We start from the raw sequence: 23713 nt of genomic DNA, 5'->3' as shown, positions 1-23713 counted from the left end.
TAAACCAGCCTGTAGGAAGAGGAGCAGGCAGGAAAGGCAGAGCGAATCGGTGGGAAAACTCCACGCCACTTCCAAATACAATGGTAGTGTGCGGATGTAACAGGCTGCTGAGCTCGAAGCAAAGTAGCTATTACTGCTTCCAGAATCCCTTTGCGTCTTAAGATGGCGAAGTCAACAGCCACGCCGTTAAATGCAGCAACTGTAAATCGTGGTAAATAAATGGTCCCTGTTGAAGGAAATACAACTGGAGGGGCAATGGCCACGGATCGCCTGTCAGGACAAGTTGATGATCAGAGTACCATGCCTAACAAGGCCAATCTGGAGCTACTAGAATAATGGAGGCGTACTCGCGCTTTCTGTGCTTGAGTATCCAAGGCAGAAAAAATAAGAATTTACTCACCGGTAATTCTGTTTCTCGTAGTCCGTAGTGGATGCTGGGAACTCCGTAAGGACCATGGGGAATAGCGGGCTCCGAAGGAGGCTGGGCACTCTAGAAAGATCTTAGACTACCTGGTGTGCACTGGCTCCTCCCACTATGACCCTCCTCCAAGCCTCAGTTAGGTACTGTGCCCGGACGAGCGTACACAATAAGGAAGGATTTTGAATCCCGGGTAAGACTCATACCAGCCACACCAATCACACCGAACAACTCGTGATATGAAACACAGTTAACAGTATGAAACGATAGAGCCTCTCAACAGATGGCTCAACAATAACCCGATTTAGTTAACAATAACTATGTACAAGTATTGCAGATAGACCGCACTTGGGATGGGCGCCCAGCATCCACTACGGACTACGAGAAACAGAATTACCGGTGAGTAAATTCTTATTTTCTCTAACGTCCTAGTGGATGCTGGGAACTCCGTAAGGACCATGGGGATTATACCAAAGCTCCCAAACGGGCGGGAGAGTGCGGATGACTCTGCAGCACCGAATGAGAGAACTCCAGGTCCTCCTCAGCCAGGGTATCAAATTTATAGAATTTTGCAAACGTGTTTGCCCCTGACCAAGTAGCTGCTCGGCAAAGTTGTAAAGCCGAGACCCCTCGGGCAGCCGCCCAAGATGAGCCCACCTTCCTTGTGGAATGGGCATTGACAGATTTTGGCTGTGGCAGGCCTGCCACAGTATGTGCAAGCTGAATTGTACTACAAATCCAACGAGCAATAGTCTGCTTAGAAGCAGGAGCACCCAGCTTGTTGGGTGCATATAGGATAAACAGCGAGTCAGATTTTCTGACTCCAGCCGTCCTGGAAACATATATTTTCAGGGCCCTGACAACGTCTAGCAACTTGGAGTCCTCCAAATCCTTAGTAGCCGCAGGCACCACAATAGGTTGGTTCAGGTGAAACGCTGACACCACCTTAGGGAGAAACTGGGGACGAGTCCTCAATTCTGCCCTATCCATATGAAAAATCAGATAAGGGCTTTTACATGATAAAGCCGCCAATTCTGACACTCGCCTGGCTGATGCCAGGGCCAATAACATGACCACTTTCCACGTGAGATATTTCAGATCCACGGTTTTTAGTGGCTCAAACCAATGTGATTTCAAGAAATTCAACATCACGTTGAGATCCCAAGGTGCCACAGGAGGCACAAATGGGGGCTGAATATGCAGCACTCCTTTCACAAATGTCTGAACTTCAGGTACTGAAGCTAGTTCCTTTTGAAAGAAAATCGACAGAGCCGAAATCTGTACTTTAATGGAGCCTAGTTTTAGGCCCATATTCACTCCTGCTTGCAGGAAATGCAGAAATCGACCCAGTTGAAATTCCTCTGTTGGGGCCTTTTTGGCCTCGCACCATGCAACATATTTCCGCCATATGCGGTGATAATGTTTTGCCGTAACATCTTTCCTGGCTTTAATAAGCGTAGGAATGACTTCCTCCGGAATGCCCTTTTCCTTCAGGATCCGGCGTTCAACCGCCATGCCGTCAAACGCAGCCGCGGTAAGTCTTGGAACAGACAGGGGCCCTGCTGTAGCAGGTCCTGTCTGAGCGGCAGGGACCAAGGGTCCTCTGAGATCATCTCTTGAAGTTCCGGGTACCACGCTCTTCTTGGCCAATCCGGAACCACGAGAATTGTGTTTACTCCTCGCTTTCTTATTATTCTCAGTACCTTTGGTATGAGAGGTAGAGGAGGGAACACATACACCGACCGGTACACCCACGGTGTCACTAGGGCGTCCACCGCTATCGCCTGAGGGTCTCTTGACCTGGCGCAATACTTCTCTAGTTTTTTGTTTATGCGGGACGCCATCATGTCCACCTGTGGACGACCCCATTGATTTACAATCATTTGGAAGACTTCTGGATGAAGTCCCCACTCTCCCGGGTGGAGGTCGTGCCTGCTGAGAAAGTCTGCTTCCCAGTTGTCCACTCCCGGGATGAACACTGCTGACAGTGCTAGTACATGATTCTCCGCCCATCTGAGAATTTTTGTGGCTTCTGCCATCGCCGTCCTGCTTCTTGTGCCGCCCTGTCGATTCACATGGGCGACTGCCGTGATGTTGTCTGACTGGATCAGCACCGGCTGGTGTAGGAGCAGGGATTTTGCTTGACTTAGGGCATTGTAAATGGCCCTTAGTTCCAGAATATTTATGTGAAGGGCAGTCTCCTGACTTGACCATAGTCCTTGGAAATTTCTTCCCTTTGTGACTGCCCCCCAGCCTCGTAGGCTGGCATCCGTGGTCACCAGGACCCAGTCCTGTATGCCGAATCTGCGGCCCTCCAGAAGATGAGCACTGTGCAGCCACCACAGAAGAGACACCCTGGTTCGTGGAGACAGGGTTATTAAACGATGCATCTGAAGATGCGATCCGGACCACTTGTCCAACAGGTCCCACTGAAAGATTCTGGCATGGAACCTGCCGAATGGAATTGCTTCGTAAGAAGCTACCATCTTTCCCAGGACCCGCGTGCAGTGATGCACCGATACCTGTTTTGGTTTTAGGAGGTCTCTGACTAGAGAAGACAACTCCCTGGCTTTCTCCTCCGGGAGAAACACTTTTTTCTGGGCCGTGTCCAGAATCATTCCCAGGAACATTAGACGTGTCGTGGGGACCAGCTGTGACTTTGGGATATTCAGAATCCAACCGTGCTGGCTCAGCACTTCCTGAGATAGTGCTACTCCCACTAACAACTGTTCCTTGGATCGTGCCTTTATTAGGAGATCGTCCAAGTATGGGATAATTAAAACTCCCTTTTTTCGAAGGAGTATCATCATTTCCGCCATAACCTTGGTAAATACCCTCGGTGCCGTGGAGAGTCCAAATGGCAGCGTCTGGAATTGGTAATGGCAATCCTGTACCACAAATCTGAGGTACTCCTGGTGAGAATTGTAAATGGGGACATGCAGGTAAGCATCCTTGATGTCCAGGGATACCATGTAATCCCCCTCGTCCAGGCTTGCAATAACCGCCCTGAGCGATTCCATCTTGAACTTGAATTTTTTTTATGTATGTGTTCAAGGACTTCAAATTTAAAATGGGTCTCACCGAACCGTCCGGTTTCGGTACCACAAATAGTGTGGAATAGTAACCCCGGCCTTGTTGAAGTAGGGGTACCTTGATTATCACCTGCTGGGAATACAGCTTGTGAATTGCCGCTAGCACTGCCTCCCTGTCTGAGGGATCAATCGGCAAGGCGGATTTTAGGAAACGGCGGGGTGGAATCGCCTCGAATTTCAGCCTGTATCCCTGAGATACTATTTGAAGGATCCAGGGATCCACCTGTGAGCGAACCCACTGATCGCTGAAATTCCTGAGGCGGGCCCCCACCGTACCTGGCTCCGCATGTGAAGCCCCACCGTCATGCGGCGGACTTGGAAGAGGAAGTGGGGGAGGACTTTTGTTCCTGGGAACCTGCTGTTTGCTGCAGCCTTTTTCCCCTGCCTCTGCCTCTTGACAGAAAAGACCCTCCTTTTCCCGGCTTGTTTTTCTGGGATCGAAAGGACTGAACCTGATAAAATGGCGCCTTCTTAGGCTGTGAGGGGACATGGGGTAAAAATGCTGACTTCCCAGACGTTGCTGTGGAAACTAGGTCGGAGAGACCATCCCCAAATAATTCCTCCCCTTTATAAGGCAAAACTTCCATGTGCCTTTTGGAATCTGCATCTCCAGTCCACTGGCGAGTCCATAAGCATCTCCTAGCAGAGATAGATAGTGCACTTACTTTAGATGCCAGCCGGCAGATTTCCCTCTGTGCATCTCTCATGTATAAGACTGAGTCTTTGATATGGTCAATTGTTAACAGGATCGTGTCTCTGTCTAGTGTGTCAATATTTTCCGACAGGTTATCTGACCATGCAGCGGCAGCACTGCACATCCAAGCTGACGCAATCGCTGGTCTGAGTATAATGCCTGAGTGTGTATATACAGACTTCAGGATCGCCTCCTGCCTTCTATCAGCAGGTTCCTTAAGGGCGGCCGTATCCTGGGACGGTAGTGCCACCTTTTTTGACAAACGTGTGAGCGCTTTATCCACCCTCGGGGGTGTTTCCCAACGTAACCTATCCTCTGGCGGGAAAGGGAACGCCATTAGTAATTTCTTAGGAATCACCAATTTCTTATCAGGGGAAGCCCACGCTTCTTCACACACTTCATTTAATTCATCTGACGGGGGAAAAACTACAGGTAGTTTTTTCTCCCCAAACATAATACCCTTTTTTGTGGTACCTGGATGTAAATCAGAAATATTTAACACCTCTTTCATTGCCTCAATCATGCAGCGAATGGCCTTAACGGGCATTAAATTTGACTCATCGTCGTCGACACTGGCGTCAGTATCCGTGTCGACATCTACTTGTGCCACCTGAGATAACGGGCGTTTTAGAGCCCCTGATGACTTTTGAGACCCTTGGACAGGCACGAGCTGAAGACTCGGCTGTCCCACAGTCGGCATGTCGTCAAATTTTTTATGTAAGGAGTCTATACGTGCACTCATTTCTTGCCATAATACCATCCACTCAGGTGTCTGCCCCGCAGGGGGTGACATCTCTGCTAAAGGCATCTGCTCCCCCTCCACATCATTATCCTCCTCAAACATGTCGACACAGCCGTACCGACACACTCCACACACACAGGGAATGCTCAAATAGAGGACAGGACCCACAAAAGCCCTTTGGGGGGACAGAGTAAGAGTATGCCAGCACACACCAGAGCGCTATATATATATACACAGGGACTAACTGAGTTATGTCCCTAATAGCTGCTTATACTGTATACAGTGCCAATTTAGTGCCCCCCCTCTCTTTTCCCTCTTACTGTACTGTAGAAATGCAGGGAAGAGCCAGGGAGCTTCCTTCCAGCCGAGCTGTGAGGGAAAAATGGCGCCAGTGTGCTGAGGAGATAGGCTCCGCCCCTTTTTCGCGGCCTATTCTCCCGCTTTTTTTGGGATTCTGGCAGGGGTATTTACCTCATATATAGCCCCAGGGGCTATATATTGAGGTATTTTAGCCAGCCAAGGTGTTTTTATTGCTGCCTCAGGGCGCCCCCCCCCAGCGCCCTGCACCCTCAGTGACCGGAGTGTGAAGTGTGTATGAGGAGCAATGGCGCACAGCTGCAGTGCTGTGCGCTACCTTGGTGAAGACAGGATGTCTTCATGCCGCCGATTTTCCGGACCATCTTCCTGCTTCTGGCTCTGTAAGGGGGACGGCGGCGCGGCTCCGGGACCGAACATCAAGGCTGGGCCTGCGGTCGATCCCTCTGGAGCTAATGGTGTCCAGTAGCCTAAGAAGCCCAATCCGGCTGCAAGCAGGCGAGTTCGCTTCTTCTCCCCTTAGTCCCTCGCTGCAGTGAGCCTGTTGCCAGCAGGTCTCACTGAAAAAAAAAAAAATTCTAAGACTATAACTTTCTAAGAGCTCAGGAGAGCCCCTAGTGTGCATCCAACCTCGGCCGGGCACGAAATCTAACTGAGGCTTGGAGGAGGGTCATAGTGGGAGGAGCCAGTGCACACCAGGTAGTCTAAGATCTTTCTAGAGTGCCCAGCCTCCTTCGGAGCCCGCTATTCCCCATGGTCCTTACGGAGTTCCCAGCATCCACTAGGACGTTAGAGAAATAAGATTTTACTTACCGGTAAATCTATTTCTCGTAGTCCATAGAGGATGCTGGGGACTCCGTAAGGACCATGGGGAGAGACGGGCTCCGCAGGAGACATGGGCACTTTAAGAAAGAATTTAGTTCCTGGCGTGCACTGGCTCCTCCCTCTCTGCCCCTCCTCCAGACCTCAGTTAGAGAACTGTGCCCAGAGGAGATGGACAGTACGAGGAAAGGATTTTTGTTAATCCAAGGGCAAGATTCATACCAGCCACACCAATTACACTGTATAACTTGTGATAACAATCCAGTAAACAGTATGACAATAACATAGCATCAGTTCACGCCCGATGCAACAATAACGTAACCCTTATTGAAGCAATAACTATATACAAGTATTGCAGAAGAAGTCCGCACTTGGGCCCTCATTCCGAGTTGTTCGCTCGTTCTTTTTCATCGCATTGCTGCGATTTTTCATCGCATTGCTGCGCAATGTTTGCACTGCGGCTGCGCCAAGTAAATTTGCTAAGAAGTTTGGTATTTTACTCACGGCATTATGAGGTTTTTTTCTTCGTTCTGGTGATCGTTGTGTGATTGACAGGAAGTGGGTGTTTCTGGGCGGAAACTGGACGTTTTATGAAAGTGTGTGAAAAAACGCTGCAGTTTCTGGGAAAAACGCGGGAGTGGCTGGAGAAACGGGGGAGTGTCTGGGCGAACGCTGGGTGTGTTTGTGACGTCAAACCAGGAACGAAACTGACTGAACTGATTGCAGTGGCAGAGTAAGTGTCGAGCTACTCAGAAACTGCTTAGAAATAACTATTCGCAATTTTGAGAATCTTTCGTTCGCAATTTTGCTAAGCTAAGATTCACTCCCAGTAGGCGGCGGCTTAGCGTGTGCAATGCTGCTAAAAGCAGCTTGTGAGCGAACAACTCGGAATGAGGGCCTTGGGACGGGCGCCCAGCATCCTCTACGGACTACGAGAAATAGATTTACCGGTAAGTAAAAATATTATTTTCTCTAACGTCCTAGAGGATGCTGGGGACTCCGTAAGGACCATGGGGATTATACCAAAGCTCCCAAACGGGCGGGAGAGTGCGGATGACTCTGCAGCACCGATTGAGCAAACATGAGGTCCTCCTCAGCCAGGGTATCAAACTTGTAGAATTTTGCAAAGGTGTTTGTACCCGACCAAGTAGCAGCTCGACACAGCTGTAGTGCCGAGACCCCTCGGGCAGCCGCCCAAGAAGAGCCCACTTTCCTAGTGGAATGGGCCATGATCGATTTAGGTAACGGCAATCCTGACGTAGAATGCGCCTGCTGAATCGTGATACAGATCCAGCGAGCAAGAGTCTGCTTTGAAGCAGGGCCGCCAAGCTTGTTGGCTGCATACAGAACAAACAGTGCTTCTGTTTTTCGGACTCTAGCCGTCCTGGCTACATAAATTTTCAAAGCCGTGACCACATCAAGCGACTCGGAATCCTCTAAGTCCCGTGTAGCCACAGGCACCACAATAGGTTGGTTCATATGAAAGGATGAAACCACTTTTGGCAGGAACTGAGGACGTGTCCGCAATTCCGCTCTATCCATATGGAAAACCAGATAGGGACTTTTATGTGATAAAGCCACTAATTCCGACACTCGCCTAGCCGAAGCCAGGGCTAATAACATGACCACCTTCCAAGTGAAATATTTCAACTCCACCGTTTTCAGTGGTTCAAACCAGTGTGACTTTAGGAAGTCCAAGACCACATTAAGGTCCCAAGGCGCCACCAGAGGCACAAACGGAGGCTGAATATGCAGCACTCCCTTAACAAAAGTCTGAACTTCTGGGAGAGAAGCCAATTCTTTTTGAAAGAAAATGGATAGGGCCGAAATCTGGACCTTAATGGAGCCTAATTTAAGGCCCAAATCCATTCCAGTTTGTAGGAAGTGAAGGAAACGGCCCAGATGGAATTCTTCCGTAGGAGCATTCCTGGCCTCACACCAAGAAACATATCTTCGCCATATACGGTGATAATGTTTTGCTGTTACTTCCTTCCTAGCCTTTATCAGCGTAGGGATAACCTCAACCGGAATACCTTTTCCCTCTAGGATCCGGCGTTCAACCGCCATGCCGTCAAACGCAGCCGCGGTAAGTCTTGGAAAAGACAGGGTCCCTGTTGCAACAGGTCCTGCCTTAGAGGAAGAGGCCACGGATCTTCCGTGAGCATTTCCTGCAGATCTGGATACCAGGTCCGTCGTGGCCAATCTGGAACAACGAGGATTGTTCTCACTCCTTTTCTTCTTACTATTCTCAACACCTTGGGTATGAGAGAAAGAGGAGGAAATACATAGACGGACCGGAACACCCACGGTGTCACGAGGGCGTCTATCGCTACTGCCTGAGGGTCCCTTGACCTGGCGCAGTACCTCTGTAACTTTTTGTTGAGGCGGGACGCCATCATGTCTATCTGTGGTAGTTCCCACCGACTCACAATCTGTGCATAGACTTCTGGATGAAGTCCCCACTCTCCCGGGTGTAGGTCGTGTCTGCTGAGGAAGTCTGCTTCCCAGTTGTCCACTCCCGGAATGAACACTGCTGACAGTGCGCTTACATGATTCTCCGCCCAGCGAAGAATCCTGGTAGCTTCCGCCATTGCCGCTCTGCTCCTTGTGCCGCCTTGGCGGTTTACATGAGCCACTGCAGTGATGTTGTCTGACTGGATCAGAACTGGTTGGTCGCGAAGTAAGGCCTCCGCTTGACGTAGGGCGTTGTATATGGCCCTTAGTTCCAGGATGTTGATGTGCAGACAAGTCTCCTGACTTGACTAAAGACCCTGGAAATTTCTTCCCTGTGTGACTGCTCCCCAACCTCGGAGGCTTGCGTCCGTGGTCACCAGGATCCAATCCTGAATGCCGAATCTGCGGCCCTCGAGAAGGTGAGCACTCTGCAGCCACCACAGGAGCGACACCCTGGCCCTGGGGGACAGGGTGATCAACCGATGTATCTGTAGATGTGATCCGGACCACTTGTCCAACAGATCCCATTGGAAAGTCCTCGCATGGAACCTGCCAAAGGGAATGGCCTCGTATGAGGCCACCATCTTTCCCAGGACTCGAGTGCAATGATGCACGGACACCTGTCTTGATTTCAAAAGGTTCCTGACCAGAGTCATAAGTTCCTGGGCTTTTTCTATGGGAAGATAAACCCGTTTCTGGGTCGTGTCCAGAATCATGCCCAAGAAAGGCAGACGAGTCGTAGGAACCAACTGCGACTTTGGGATATTGAGAATCCAGCCGTGTTGTTGTAACACTTTCAGCGAAAGAGATACGCTGTTCAGCAACTGCTCTCTTGATCTCGCTTTTATGAGGAGATCGTCCAAGTACGGGATAATTGTGACACCCTGCTTGCGCAGGAGCACCATCATTTCCGCCATTACCTTGGTGAAAATCCTCGGAGCCGTTGAGAGACCAAACGGCAACATCTGAAATTGGTAATGACAGTCCTGTACCGCAAATCTTAGGTACGCCTGATGAGGTGGATAAATGGGGACATGAAGGTACGCATCCTTTATGTCCAGTGACACCATAAAATACCCCCCTTCCAGGCTGGCGATGACCGCTCTTAGCGATTCTGTCACACGCCAGGGGCAGCGACCGCCGCGCTTACCCCTGCGTGGCTGCTGGTCCGTTTGGCGATCCTCGTCTCCGGCGGTCCTCGGGTCCCGGCGTCTGGCTGGCGCGGCTCCCCGGAGCGTGGGCGCCGCCATGACAGCCGGCGTCACGTGGGCGGGGAGCAGGTGATGTCACGAACCCGCTTCACCAATCCAATAGAGGCGGGAGATTCAAAACCGGACGCTGGGCAGAGCCTCGGCGCCTGAGTATCGTCTCTTTTCAGAAGTGGATGCCAGAGCTCCCGTACGTAGTGTGTTTCCCAGCAGCTATACTCCAGTGCATCTAGCATTCAGGGTGCCTTCCTGCAGCACAGTCTCCAGCGATCCGAGCAACTAGTGTGTTCCTCTGCAGTGCAGTTGCCAGCGCTCCCTGGATTCAGCAAGGCCTGCGGGCCGAACCAACTTTAGTGTTTCCAGCGTTCAGTGTCATTCACCATCGCTCACAAGTTCCTCATTCATCAGTTTACTTATACATCGCTCACCAATTCTTCAGTGTCATTCACCATCGCTCACAAGTTCCTCATTCATCAGTGTCTTTAAACATCGCTCACAAATTCTTCAGTGTCTTTCACCATCGCTCACAAGTTCTTCATTCATCAGTGCCTTTAAAACATCGCTCACAAATTCTTCAGTGTCATTTACCATCGCTCACAAGTTCTTCATTCATCAGTGTCTTTAAACATCGCTCACAAATTCTTCATTCATCAGTTGAACAGTGCTCACGTATTCTCCAGTAACTTTTGGACATTGCCCACAAGTTCACTTTCTTTCATGTGCCGCTGTATTGCTCCCTTCCCTTAATAAAGTTCCTCAGCATTCTTTCACCAAACCTAACTATCAGAGTCTTGTATGAGGAAATCCTATATCCGACCATCCCTGCTCCGACCCACCTGTTGGGGAACAAAAGGTAAAAAGGTAGATTTACCCGCGGTAGCTGTGGAAATCAGGTCCGCGAGCCCATCCCCAAACAACACTTCACCCTTGTAAGGTAAAACCTCCATATGCTTCTTTGAGTCTGCATCACCCGTCCATTGGCGGGTCCATAGAGCTCGTCTCGCAGAAATAGCCATGGCATTGGCTCTGGAACCCAGCAGCCCCACGTCTCTTTGAGCGTCCCTCATATATAAGACTGCGTCTTTAATGTGGGCTAAGGTCAATAAAATGGTATCCCTGTTCAGGGTATCAAGGTCAGCTGACAAGGTATCTGTCCACGCTGCAACTGCACTACACACCCATGCCGATGCTATTGCCGGTCTGAGCAAAGCACCTGTATGCGCATAAATAGACTTTAAAGTAGTTTCCTGTCTCCGATCAGCAGGATCCTTGAGGGCTGCCGTGTCCGCAGACGGTAGCGCCACCTTCTTGGACAAGCGTGTTAAAGCTTTGTCCACCCTGGGAGAGGATTCCCAACGTACCCTGTTCTGTGCAGGGAAAGGATACGCCATAAGAACCCTTTTGGGAATCTGCAGTTTTTTATCTGGAGTTTCCCAAGCCTTTTTAAATAACTCGTTAAGCTCATGGGATGGGAGAAAGGTTACCTCAGGTTTGTATTCCTTATACATGCGCACCCTCATGTCAGGGACAGAGGGGTCATCAGTGATATGCAAAACATCTTTTATTGCAATAATCATACACTGAATACTTTTTGCCACCCTTGGGTGTAATTTTGCATCATCGTAGTCGACACTGGAGTCAGAATCCGTGTCGGTATCAGTGTCTACTATTTGGGATAGGGGACGTTTTTGAGACCCAGAAGGGCCCTGTGACCCAGTCCAAACCGTGGACTGACTCCCTGCTTTCTCCCTGGACTCTGCTTTGTCCAGTCTCTTATGTAATGAGGCCACACTTGCATTTAACATATGCCACATGTCCATCAAATCATGAGTCGGCGTTGCCGACGGAGACACACCACTCATCTGCTCAACCTCCTCCTTGGACGAGCCTTCCGCTTCAGACATCCCGACACGCACGTACCGACACCCCCACACACACAGGGATAAATCTATAAGGGGACAATTCCACAACAAGGCCCTTTGGAGAGACAGAGAGAGAGTATGCCAGCACACACCCAGCGCCAACTGACACTGGAATAAAACCCAGATAGCGCTTTTTATATATATATATAAATCAATGTGTATACACTCACTGCGCCTTAAAAGTGCCCCCCCCCCCCTCTTTTCAGCCCTCTGTCACCGAGTTCAGCAGGGGAGAGTCCGGGGAGCCAGCTTCTCTGCAGCGTTCTGTGGAGAAAATGGCGCTGTTAGTGCTGAGGAATCAAGCTCCGCCCCCACCAGCGGCAGGCTTCGGTCCCGCTTCAATATACAAAAAATGGCGGGGGATCTCTGCATTTACTGCCTCCGCAGCCTAATGTACCCTTATTGCCAGTCCAGAGGTTTATTGCTGCCCAGGGCGCCGCCCCCCCTGCGCCCTGCACCCATCAGTGCCTGTTCAGTGTGTGTAGTGTGTGGGAGCAATGCGCGCTTACCTCAGTGAATATCTGAAGTCTTCTGCCGCCTTGAAGTCTTCTTTTCTTCTTATACTCACCCGGCTTCTATCTTCCGGCTCTGCGAGGAGGACGGCGGCGCGGCTCTGGGACGAACGGCGGGGTGAGACCTGCGTTCCGACTCCCTCTGGAGCTAATAATGTCCAGTAGCCTACGAAGCAGCGCCTATCACTTAAGTAGGTCTGATTCTTTCTCCTCAGTCCCACGATGCAGGGAGCCTATTGCCAGCAGTGCTCCCTGAAAATAAAAAACCTAACAAAATTATTTTTCAGATAAACTCAGGAGAGCTCCCCTGTAATGCACCCTATCTCCTCTGGGCACAAAATCTAACTGAGGTCTGCAGGAGGGGCATAGAGCGAGGAGCCAGTGCACACCCATACTAAAAGTTCTTTATAGTGCCCATGTCTCCTGCGGATCCCGTCTATACCCCATGGTCCTTACGGAGTCCCCAGCATCCTCTAGGACATAAGAGAAATAAAGATTTTCCGACCTATGAGCAAAGGCTGGGGTTAGTCAATGGAAAAGTGTGTGTCGCAGGGATGGACTGGCCCACAGGCGTGCATGAAAACCAGCAGGGGCCCCACTCTGCCTGGGGGCCCACCTCCTCCTCTAGGGATCTGGTTCCAGACTGCGCACCTGAATTATACAGGTTATCTTATACTGCACAGGACAATGGTGTATTTTCTACAGGGCATTGCTGTTATTAATCTGGTACATTAAGGAAATTGTATGCAATTGCCTGGATATACTGCTGTGTGCCAGAAGACTTCAAAAACGCCATAATAGTTCCCATTCACAAAATAGGTGACCCTACACATTATAAAAACTACAGAGACATAAGTTTACTAGCAAAATCCAGCAAACTATTAACATCAATTATAGACTCAAGGCTATTAAAGTACGAGAAAGCAACTGCAGAGAACAAGCTGGATTTAGGACCAGTGGAGGATGCAGTGACGATATTTTCGCTATCAGGCAAATACTCAAATCACGCCTACAATCAAAGAAAGAACTTTTTCTAGTTTTTGTTGACTTTAAATGTGCCTTTGACAATGTGGACCAAGAATCTGTTTGGTGTGCCCTTAAGGCGGAGAACATACCACATAACACCCTTATGGGCCAATTCAATTGTTTTTCCCCGCAGCTACCACCAGGGTGCGCAAAACGGAGCAATTCCTGTCTATATGTGACTGGATTCTCTGAAAAACTTTTCTAAATGAAATGGGCACTGCTACTGGCAAACATACACCAAACGCAGATCTAGTCTACGCCGATGATATAGTCCCTTCTAGCCGAAAACATGCAGGGTGCCCAAAACATCCTAAATAAGCCCTGCACAAATGTGGTAAAGCTTGGCTTACAAATAAATGCAGGGGGAAAAAGTAAAGTTTTACTGGAACTAAGCCTGTGCAGCAAAAACTAGATGGAAACATCACTGAACAAGTGGATACCTTTAAACACCTGGGTTTAACTATCAACGGTCAACGGATTGCTGCTCCATGCGACATCACTAGTGGTGGTTGTGCCACAGCTGCCTTTGCAACTCTGAAATAAAGCCTCTGAAACCAGGACATTTCCACTGCCACAAAAAGTAAGGTATTCAACATATCGGCTAGAACTATATTACTTTATGGTTCAGAATCATGGACAATCCTTAAAAATGACCTAACAAGGCTGGAACATTTCCAAATGAGGTGCTTACGAAACATATTACAAGTAAAACTAACAGACTGCTGAAGAAATTAAAACATCTGAAAACTATGCTAAGACTAACCCACAATTAAATCCTATATTAAAAAAACAGCATTCAAAGTGGTTCTAACTTGTCTGCAGAATGGAGCCTAAAAGAATATCATACCAGTGCCTAAATTACACACGCCTGGATGGATGGAATATAGCATGTGATGCGCTAAAGAAAACATGGCTAAGGCAGGCTGCCCAAGACATTCAACCATTGCACTTCCATATTGAAGATGCCACGCAAGCCACCCTAAACCAATCCCAGTGGCATGTAGTTATTAGAGATTTCTGCCTTTGGCTATCACAGTGCCGGCAAGCTTACCCTACTAGTACTAACAATTAAGTCTAAGGGGGGTATTCAATTAAGTGCCGTTTTTTTCGACTGGTCAAAAAGATGGCACTAATTCGGCACAGGGTATTCAACTGCGTGCATTTTCGCCCGTTTTTTTTTTTTTTAAACGGCATGGGCATTGAGTAGGTCGAATATAAATTCGACCTAAAAACAACCGAAATACCCCCCTTTGCCTAATATGGTACATCATCAGGCATACTCTAGCAGTATTTACTGTATTTATCAAGAGCCTAGCCCATGCACGCACTAGCAGTATTTACTATACACTGGATTCCACAGGGAATACATTGGGGTGTAGAGTTGGATCTTGATCCGAGGCACCAACAGGCTAAAGCTTTGACTGTTCCCAGGATGCACTGCGCCACCTCCTCTATAACCCCGCCTACGGGCACTGGAGCTCAGTTTCGTTAACCAGTCCAATGCAGTAGCAGGTAAGAGAGATGGCAGATGTTAGTCACATAGAACCACATTCTCACGACAGGAGAAGGGACCAGCGGCTAATGCCATACAAACCCAAAGAAGCTAAGTGTGTCAGGGTGGGCGCCCCGTGGAATCCAGTGTACCTCGCAGAAAGAGATTTAACTATGGTAAGTCTACCATAAATCTCTTTATCTGCAGCGGGGTACACTGGGATACCACAGGGAATACATCAGGGATGTCCTAAAGCAGTTCCTCATGGGAGGGGACGCACCGTAGCGGGCACAAGAACCCAGTATCCAAAGGAAGCATCCTGGGAGGCGGAAGTATCAAAGGCATAGAACCTAATGAACGTGTTCATGGAGGACCACGCAGCCACCTTGCACAAGTGTTCAGAGGACGCACCACGGTGGGCCTCCCAAGAAGGTCCAATAGACCGAGTGTCACACGCCATAGGCGGCGATCACCGCGCTTACCCCTGCGTGCCTGCTGGCCTGTGTTGCGGCCTCCGCCTTCGATGGTCCACGGGCTCCGGCGTCTGGCTGGCGCGGCTCCCGGCGGTTCCCCGGGGCAGGGGCGCAGCCATGACACCCGGCATCACGTGGGTGGGGAGCAGGTGACGTCATCAGACTGTTCCGCCAATCCAGCGGAGGCGGGAGATTCAAAGGCAGACGCCGGGCAGAGCCTCGGCGCCTGAGTATCGTCTTTTCCCCTGAAGTGGATGCCAGTGCTCTTGTTCCCGGCAAATCTCTCTGCAGTCGTACCCCAGTGTCTCCGGCACTTCCAGGTGCCAGTTGCTGCACAGTTCCAGCATATACAGTGGCTGGTGTGTTCCTCTGCAATCCAGTCACCAGTGCTTCTTGGAGTCAGCGTGGGCTGCGGGCTAAACGCCGCTCTCAAGTTCTACAAGTCATCAGTGTCTTTAAACACCGCTCTCAAGTTCTACAAGTCATCAGTGTCTTTAAACACCGTTCTCAAATTCTACAAGTCATCAGTGTCTTTAACCACCGCTCCCAAGTTTTGCAAGTTACCAGTGTCTTTAACCACCGCTCAAGTCATACAAATCATCAGTGTCTTTAACCACCGTTCTCAAGTTCTACAGTGTCTTTCATCACCGCTCTCAAGTCATACAAATCATCAGTGTCTTTAACCACCGCTCACAAATTCTATAAATCATCAGTATCTTTAGTCACCGCTCTCAAGTCATACAAATCATCAGTGTCTTTAACCACCGCTCACAAGTGTTTCAAATCATCAGTCTTTAACCACCGTTCACCAGTTCTTCAAATCATCAGTATCTTTAAAAACATCACTCACAAGTTCTTCAGTCACTATTATCTTGTACCAACACTCACAAGTACTTCTTTTCCTGGAATCTTTAACATTGCTTACAAGTTCTCCTATAGGCCTGGACATTCCCCCCATACGTTCCTTCTCTGCTATGTGACATTGTGTTGCTCCCTTCCTGCAATAAAGTTCTTTCATATTTTCACCAAGCTTTACTGTCAGAGTCCTGTATGAGGAAGACCTATATCAAGCCATCCCTGTTCCGACCCAACTGTGGTTCCTCTCCCCTACCATCGGGAGAACCCCCGAGTTCACAACACCCCCAACCTAGGCCAGTGACACAGAGTAGAATGGGTTTTGATAGCAGCAGGAGCTGGGAGTCCAGCCTAATAGTATCACCATTCTAATGTATCTGGCCAAGGTTTGCTTATTCGCAGGTCAGCCACGTTTGTGAAAACCAAAAAGTACAAAAAGGATATCTGACCTCCGGATAGAGGCAGACCTTTCTACATATATACGGAGAGCCCGTACCACATTCAAAGACCTGGTTTGTCTTCCAAAGAATGAAGAGGTAAAGGCCGGAACCACAATCTCTTGGTTAAAATGGAAAGAAGATACAACTTTAGGTAGATAACCAAGACGAGTTCGAAGAACTGCCCGGTCACAGTGAAAAATAAAAAAGGGTGGACGACAGGACAAAGCGCCTAAGTCCGACACCCTCCTAGCAGAGGCAATAGCCAGCAGAAACACCACCCTAAGTGTAAGGCATTTAAGGTCCACAGAGTCAAGAGGTTCAAATGGAGACTCTTGTAGGGCATTTAAGACAACAGACAGATCCCATGGCGCCACAGGAGGGACATAGGGAAGCTGAATCCATAAAACACTCTGAGTGAAAGTATGAACATCAGGAATAGACTCAATTTAGCTCTGAAACCACACCGACAAGGCAGATATATGAACCTTGAGGGAGGCCTGACGAAGGCCCTAATCCAGGCCATGTTGCAGAAAAGCCAAAAGCCTGGAAGTTCTGAACGAATAGGCATCATAATTCTTAGCAGCGCACCATGTGAAGTAAGAGTTCCAGACCCTGTAAAAAAAGTGCAGAAGCCAGTTTTCGGGCCTTCAATATAGTTTGAATAACCGCCTCGGAGAATCCTTTGGCCCTCAAGAGTGAAGCTTCAAGAGCCACGCCAGTCTGGTCAGGTCCGGGTAGATACAAGGGCCCTGAACGAGGAGGTCTGGGTGTTGAGGAAGTTGAAGAGGACACTATCGAGAGACCCTGCAGGTCTAAGAACCAATGCCGTCTGTGCCACGCTGGAGCGACTAGAAGTAGTATTCCTCTTTCTTGCTTGAACTTCAGTAGTACCCTGGGCAGGAGTGACACTGGAGGGAACACATATGGCAGCCGAAAGTTCCATGGAATTGCCAGTGCATCCACGAATGCAACTTGAGGATCCCTTGTCTTTGATCCGCAGACCGGAACCTTTCGATTGTGTTGAGACGCCATCAGGTCTACATCTGGTAGGCCCCACTTGTCCACTAGGAGTTGAAAGACTTCCGGATGAAGACTCCACTCTCTGGCGTGAACATCCTGGCGACTAAGGAAATCCGCTTCCCAGTATAGGACTCCGGGAATGAACACTGCTGATATTGCTGGCAGATGGTGTTCCGCCCAACGGAGGATTTTTGATACTTTATGCATTGCCATGTGGCTTCGAGTGCCACCTTGATGATTTATGTACACCACCGTGGTGGTTGTCTGATTGTACTTGAACAGGCCTGTTCTGTACCAGAGGCACGGCAAGCGTCAACATATTGAACACTGCCCACAATTCAAGAATGTTTATCGGGAGGAGAGATTCCTCCCTGGTCCACCGACCCTGGAGAGAGTGTTGCTCCAACACCGCGCCCTAATCCCGCAGACTGGCATCCGTTGTCAGGAAGACCTGGAGTTCCAGAAGGGACAGCCTCTGCTCAACTGTTGGTCCTGTAGCCACCAGCTCAGTGACAGACGAACCTCCGGAGTCAAGTAGCTCATTTGAGACCTGATCCGATGGGGCAGGCCATCCCACTTGGAAAGGATTAACCTCTGCAGAGGGCAGGAATTAAATTGAGCGTACTCTACCATGTCGAAAGCAGACACCACAAGGCCTAGTACTTGCATCACCGAGTGTATCGATACTCTTGGGCGAGAGAGGAAGTATCTGATCCTGTCCTGAAGTTTCAGCACTTTCTCCGGAGACAGAAACAATCTCTGGCTGTGTGTCCCCAGCGGTGCCCCCAGCTGCACCATGTTCCAAGCAGGGACCAGTGAGGACTTTTTCCAGTTGATGAGCCACCTGTGGGCTTGTAGGAATTGGACTGTCAGTTCCAGATGACATCTTGGGAGTTCGCCAGGATCAGTAAGTCATCCAGATAGGGCAAGATCCTGATTCCCTGACAGTGGAGAAGGGCCATCATCACGGCCATGACCTCATGACCTTGGTGAATATCCGTGGGGCCGTGGCCAGTCCAAGTGGCAAAGCCTGGAACTGATAATGGAGGTTACCAATAGCAAACCGCAGATATTGTTGATGCGATACGGCAATAGGCATGTGCAGGTAAGCATCCTGTATGTCCAGGGATACCATATAGTCGTCGGGCTCCATGGCCAGTACAATAGAGCGCAGAGTTTCCATATGGAATTTGGACACTCTCACAAATTTGTTCAATGCTTTGAGATTGAGTATATGCCAGAAGGACCGATTTGGCTTTGGAACAAGAAACAGGGTCGAATAGCATCTCCTGTCTCTACACTACCACTCGTGTATCCAGGAGGGATTGCACAACCAATTGTATAGCTTGCGCTTTCCGAAGGGATAACCGTCGAGCAGAACTGTCGAGGGGGACGTCTCTTGAAAGAGATTGCGTACCCGTGACAACTTCCTGCACCGAGGCGTCCGAAGTGGTCTTTAACCAGGCATGGCCGAACAGCAGAAGTCGGCCTCCCACCCTGGGAGGAGGCCCGCCCCGTCATGCAACAGGCTTGTCTTGTTTGGAAGACAACAATTGTGTACTACAGTATGTACAGTTGCATATGTACAGTTGCATACCAGTAATTATCAATGTTTTCAGACAAATCTTTTGCACCAGGGATACGACTGGTTCAAGTGTGCTCTGATAATGATAACATGAATGATACACAGGGCTCAGCCTAAATGTAATAGCCTCCAAGTTGCCTGAGGTGCAGGACTTTGTGAAAGTCTTCCAGGTTGGTTTTGCCTTATAAATAATTGTTGCTTCATAAAAACAGGCAGACTTGCACAAAGTCCTGCACCTTCAGCAACTTAGAGGCAATTCCTTTTAGCCCCTAGTGTACAGATAGGGGCAACCCAGACCCAGAGATGCATACAGACAAATATCTGCAGTTGGGGAGGGGGGTTATACAGTTCGCATCGCAATTTCCCCTCTGGTAGAATCAGTGCGCACGCACAGGTCCCATCCTGCGCATGCGCACCCAGCCAATGCGATTTGATCGCAGTGGCTGCTAACGCCTCTGTCTGATTGATAGGCAGAGGCGTTCACCCAGCGGGTGGGGACAGACTGTTGCGAAGCAGCGCAGGGAAAACGGGGGCGGGGCGGCTGCGTGATTTCACACGCAGCCACTCAGTTGGGAAAAATGGCAGCAGACCGCTGGCATACGCAGCATAGCTGAGGCTGCAGGGGGGTCTTCAACAGTTGCAGCATGTGATATAAAGGATTTTTAGCAGAATCTGCAATACTTACTGAATAACCTTTAGTTCCATGCACACACTGTGAGAGCAATTATGGCTGATGGTTCAACAGAGCACATCTGGCCCAATGTAACCTAACCAAAATCTGGCTTAACAAGTTGAAATAATATTAGCTTTAAAACGGTATGATATGGAGAACCCACTAAACAGAAAAAGATCAATCTAATTAGCACCACTGTATAATGATAGGGTTATAGTAAAAATAGTATATTAGTGATGGGTGGAATAAAAAAAACCCAACAACAACATACTATTAAACACTTATCTCATGGGAAACCAAGGAATGCTTTATTTAGGATGCACACACTCCATCAATCACCCGTGTCATCCATCTAAATAGAAAATAAGAATAAATGTTTTACGATACGTACAGTCTTATGAGGATTATTTCAGTAAAAGTCCTTTGTTCTCAAACAACTTCAACTCGGCTCAGACCCGGGATACAGAGCACGCATTGTAGCAGGGGCTCCCCCTTTCACATATAGGTGATGACCCAGATAAGTTCCATGTCTGCCCTTCACATCGGACCTGGATTTTCCAGTGATCCGGGTCATCCGGAATACAGTGGGTGCTTGGGGATGATCTGATCTCCAAGTGCTACTTTCCCCGGGCCAATTGTTTTCTTTTAAGCGTTATTCAGGTCATCGAGATCCCACCTTTCAGAAGTAAGCCGGGTCATCTACCTGGGTTGCAAGTCCCGGTAAAAACCCTGCTAGCAAACAGGATCGCTGGAACCGGGACTCTTAACCCGGGTAGACCCTTTCAGACATAAGCCAGACCAGGGTCTATTTTAGGCTTCTGTCTGAAGGGGGTATAATTTTGCCCTGAACACTAATAGGAGGAGAAACAGTATTCCTGCTGTCTGTATTCTGACCGCATCCCTTCATAGAGGGTCCACACTCATATAACAAACACCAGTTTACTAGGGTGTAACACAAAACCCTAAAACAAACATAGTTACAAAGAATAGACAGACAAAAATTGAGAAGTCCACTCCTTTGACTGTACAAAAATTAAGTTTATTCAAGCTACATCAATAAACCAAAGTTTGGATCCATTGTAATGAACGGAAATGTGGCATCATTGATATAAAGGTTTCTGCTTGAATAAACTTCATTTATCTACTATCTGGTGAGTGCACCCCTCAATTTGGTGTATATGCATGTACACATATATACAGTACTTATCATCACCTTCCTCCCATTTCCAATATACTTCACTAGCGCAGTCACCCTCAGCCAACACCCGTAGTATGACACCCCCAAAACACACACCCATCAACTGCGATTCTAGCCGCGCCCCTCTGCTCGCTTACCCGTCCCCCGTGCATCACCCGGAGCACCTACCCTACCCCTGCTGCTGTCACCCGTTCCTCACCCCACCCCAATATACCCAGGTACCCAACAGAGTCCCCATCTCTGTACCCCAGAGTCACCCCGCAGGAAACTCACCGATGACGATCCTCAGGTGCTTCAGCCGGGTCAGTACATCCTTCTTAGGGTCCAGCACTTTTTGGGTTGATTTCTTCACATCCCCGTGAGTTTTTTTAGAGAACATCCCGGATGAGGGCAGGACAGCTCGGCTCTCCCCCGGGCGTCTCTCTACTCTCTATCTATGCACAGGGAACACACAGATTTCCCGGGGCGGGGACGCGGGCTACCCAGTCCCTGGGATGTGACGGGACTGAGCTGCGGGTCTCCCCGCTCTGACAGCAGCAGCAGCAGCAGCAGCAGGTTACACCGATACATTCAACATGGCCGCCCCCTTCTGTCTCCAGGATAACAAAGCAATCGATCACCGAGCAAGTCGCCGCTCACCTCTGCCACCTACTGTTACTGCATACCGTACCCGTCCCAAAGTGTGTAACAGCATTGCTCCCGCACTCCTGACTGAGACAGTTTTACATCTGTAGTAGGCAGATCTCTCAAAAAAAAAAACATATATACAGTATATCAATTAAAAGTTTATGAAGTTATAAACAGGGGTAGTTTGCAAACATCCATTCATGTATGTGTACGGTTTCCACATTGAGGTGCATGAACGTCACCAGCCCTGTGGTTACTTTCCCTTAGGTGCTATTGCTGAAATGTTTCTGGTGTAAACTTCACTTATTTATAGTGTACAGAGAAGTCACTCAGCAGCAGGAACTATGCATACACAGAAGTCAGAATATGAAAAACATCTGAGTATCACGCCAAGATCTTTGGTTCCATTCTCACACCATGGGTCAACAGGGGCAAACGCAGGATTTATCCAGGGGGGTTTCCGTGGGTGTGTACAGGTATGTGTGTGTGTGTGTGTGTATGTGTCTCACATATACATATATATATATATATATATATATATATATATACTAGGTGATTCATCGCGCCCTACGGGCGCTCTTCTCACCGTCGTAAGGGGCTACGCCCCCTTAACCCTTGCACACCCTTGAGGCATGCAATATTTTTATTATATGGAGTATTACATCCAATCATAATTGTGTGAGTGGTTAAATATTGCATGGACAAAGGGCGTGCAATGGTTAAGGGGAGGAAGCCCCTTGCAACGGCGTGAACAGCGCACGCAGGGCCTGTTGAATTACCTAGTAGGTGCTTTGGTTGGGAGAGTAGGGCGTGCGGGGAAGAGGCGGGTGGGATCCTGTTGTGCCATGGGAGGGGCGGTTGCGGTGGTGCCGCAGGTGGGGGAGGGTGCGTGGGTGGTGGTCCGGAGCGGCTGTGGGTGGGGGAGGAGCAGTTGCGGGGTTGCCCCGGGTGGGGGAGGGAGGGGTGGATGCGGTGGGAGGTACGGGGTCGCTGCGGATGGGGGAGGGGGTCTGGAGCTATCGCGGGCGCTGGAGGGGGTTGTGGGGGTGCCGCGGATGGGTCCCGGAGGTACTGTGAGTGGGGGAGGGGCGGGTAATGCTTCTCCTGCTTCTCCTCCTGTCAGCAGCTAAGCTGCTGTCCTCCCTTTGGCAGTGGCTCTCCCAGAGACTCGCACAGCAGCCAGTCAGTATTGTTCGCGCCGGTGTCCCAATGAGCCGCATTACAGGGAAGAAGATGTACACAATAAACTACAGCTCCCAGCAGCCCAAAGGGGCGGAATGCTTCAGTGCTAAGGGCTGTTGGAAGCTGCAGTTTATGTAGTGCGTCTACTTCCCTGTAATGCGGCGCGTTGGGACACTGGTGCTAACAATAGTGACTGGCTGGCAGAACTGTGTGACTGGCTGAATCAATGTAAAAGGTGAGTGTGTTGTGCAGTGTCAATGACACTACACACAGGCTTGGTGCTAGCCGCACAGCAAAGGGATGCAGTGCAGGGAGGCACCAGGAAGGAGAAACGTTCTCCCTGCTCTGCATCCCTGTGCTGAGCTTCTGCTGCTATCCCTGCTGCTGCGGGCTGCTGTCACACATGCAGCGGCGCCGGAAGCACAAAACCTTTTCTCCCCCTCGGCGCCGGCAGCACAAAACCTCCTCTCCCCCCCTCCCCTGTGTGACATTCAGTGGCGGGGAGGGAGCCAAAGTGGGCGGAGCTAGATGGGAGTAAGGGGCGGAGCTACACGGAACCATGCTGCAGCAGAAGGATGAGCTGCTACAGCTTCGGCCAGCCAGACTTCATTAGATAAGTATCTGGAAAGAGAGTGAGTGTGTGTGTGTGTATATATATACAGTGTCTGTGTATACTGTATACATGTGTGACTGTGTATGTGTGTAATGTATGTACAGTATGTATGTGCGTGTGTTTGTATACGTGTGTGTGTGTGTGTGTGTGTGTGTGTGTGTGTGTGTGTGTGTGTGTGTGTGTGACTGCTGCATAATGTGTGTAAGTGTTACTGGTACAGGGGGCTTTACGTGTGTAAGTTGCACTGCTACAGGGGGCATTACGTGTGTAAGCGGCACTGGTACGGAGGGCGTTATGTGTGTAAACGGTACTGGGAGAGGGGGCATTACGTGTGTAAGTGTCACTGGTAC

General features: G+C 49.5%; 1 protein-coding gene across 7 annotated transcripts in view; it reads right to left on the bottom strand.

Moving 5' to 3' along the window:
• The window catches only part of RALGAPA1 (Ral GTPase activating protein catalytic subunit alpha 1), a 669595-nt gene extending 647948 nt beyond the window's left edge, over positions 1-21647 (bottom strand). For 5 of the 7 annotated variants that reach the window (XM_063947862.1, XM_063947863.1, XM_063947865.1 and 2 more), the window contains exon 1: positions 21215-21521. In XM_063947862.1, the coding sequence (XP_063803932.1) occupies positions 21215-21320 (106 nt within the window). In that variant the 5' untranslated portion in view covers positions 21321-21521. Of the gene's footprint in view, positions 1-21214; positions 21524-21580 lie in introns of those variants that run through there. The other 2 variants (XM_063947861.1, XM_063947860.1) reach the window with 2 other exon arrangements.
• Between the last annotated feature and the right edge of the window lie 2066 nt (positions 21648-23713).

This window comes from Pseudophryne corroboree, chromosome 12, assembly GCF_028390025.1.
Source record: "Pseudophryne corroboree isolate aPseCor3 chromosome 12, aPseCor3.hap2, whole genome shotgun sequence".
Lineage (NCBI taxonomy): Eukaryota > Metazoa > Chordata > Amphibia > Anura > Myobatrachidae > Pseudophryne > Pseudophryne corroboree.
The sequence above is the reverse complement of the archived record's forward strand: the minus strand, read 5'-3'. Positions and strand labels throughout refer to the sequence as shown.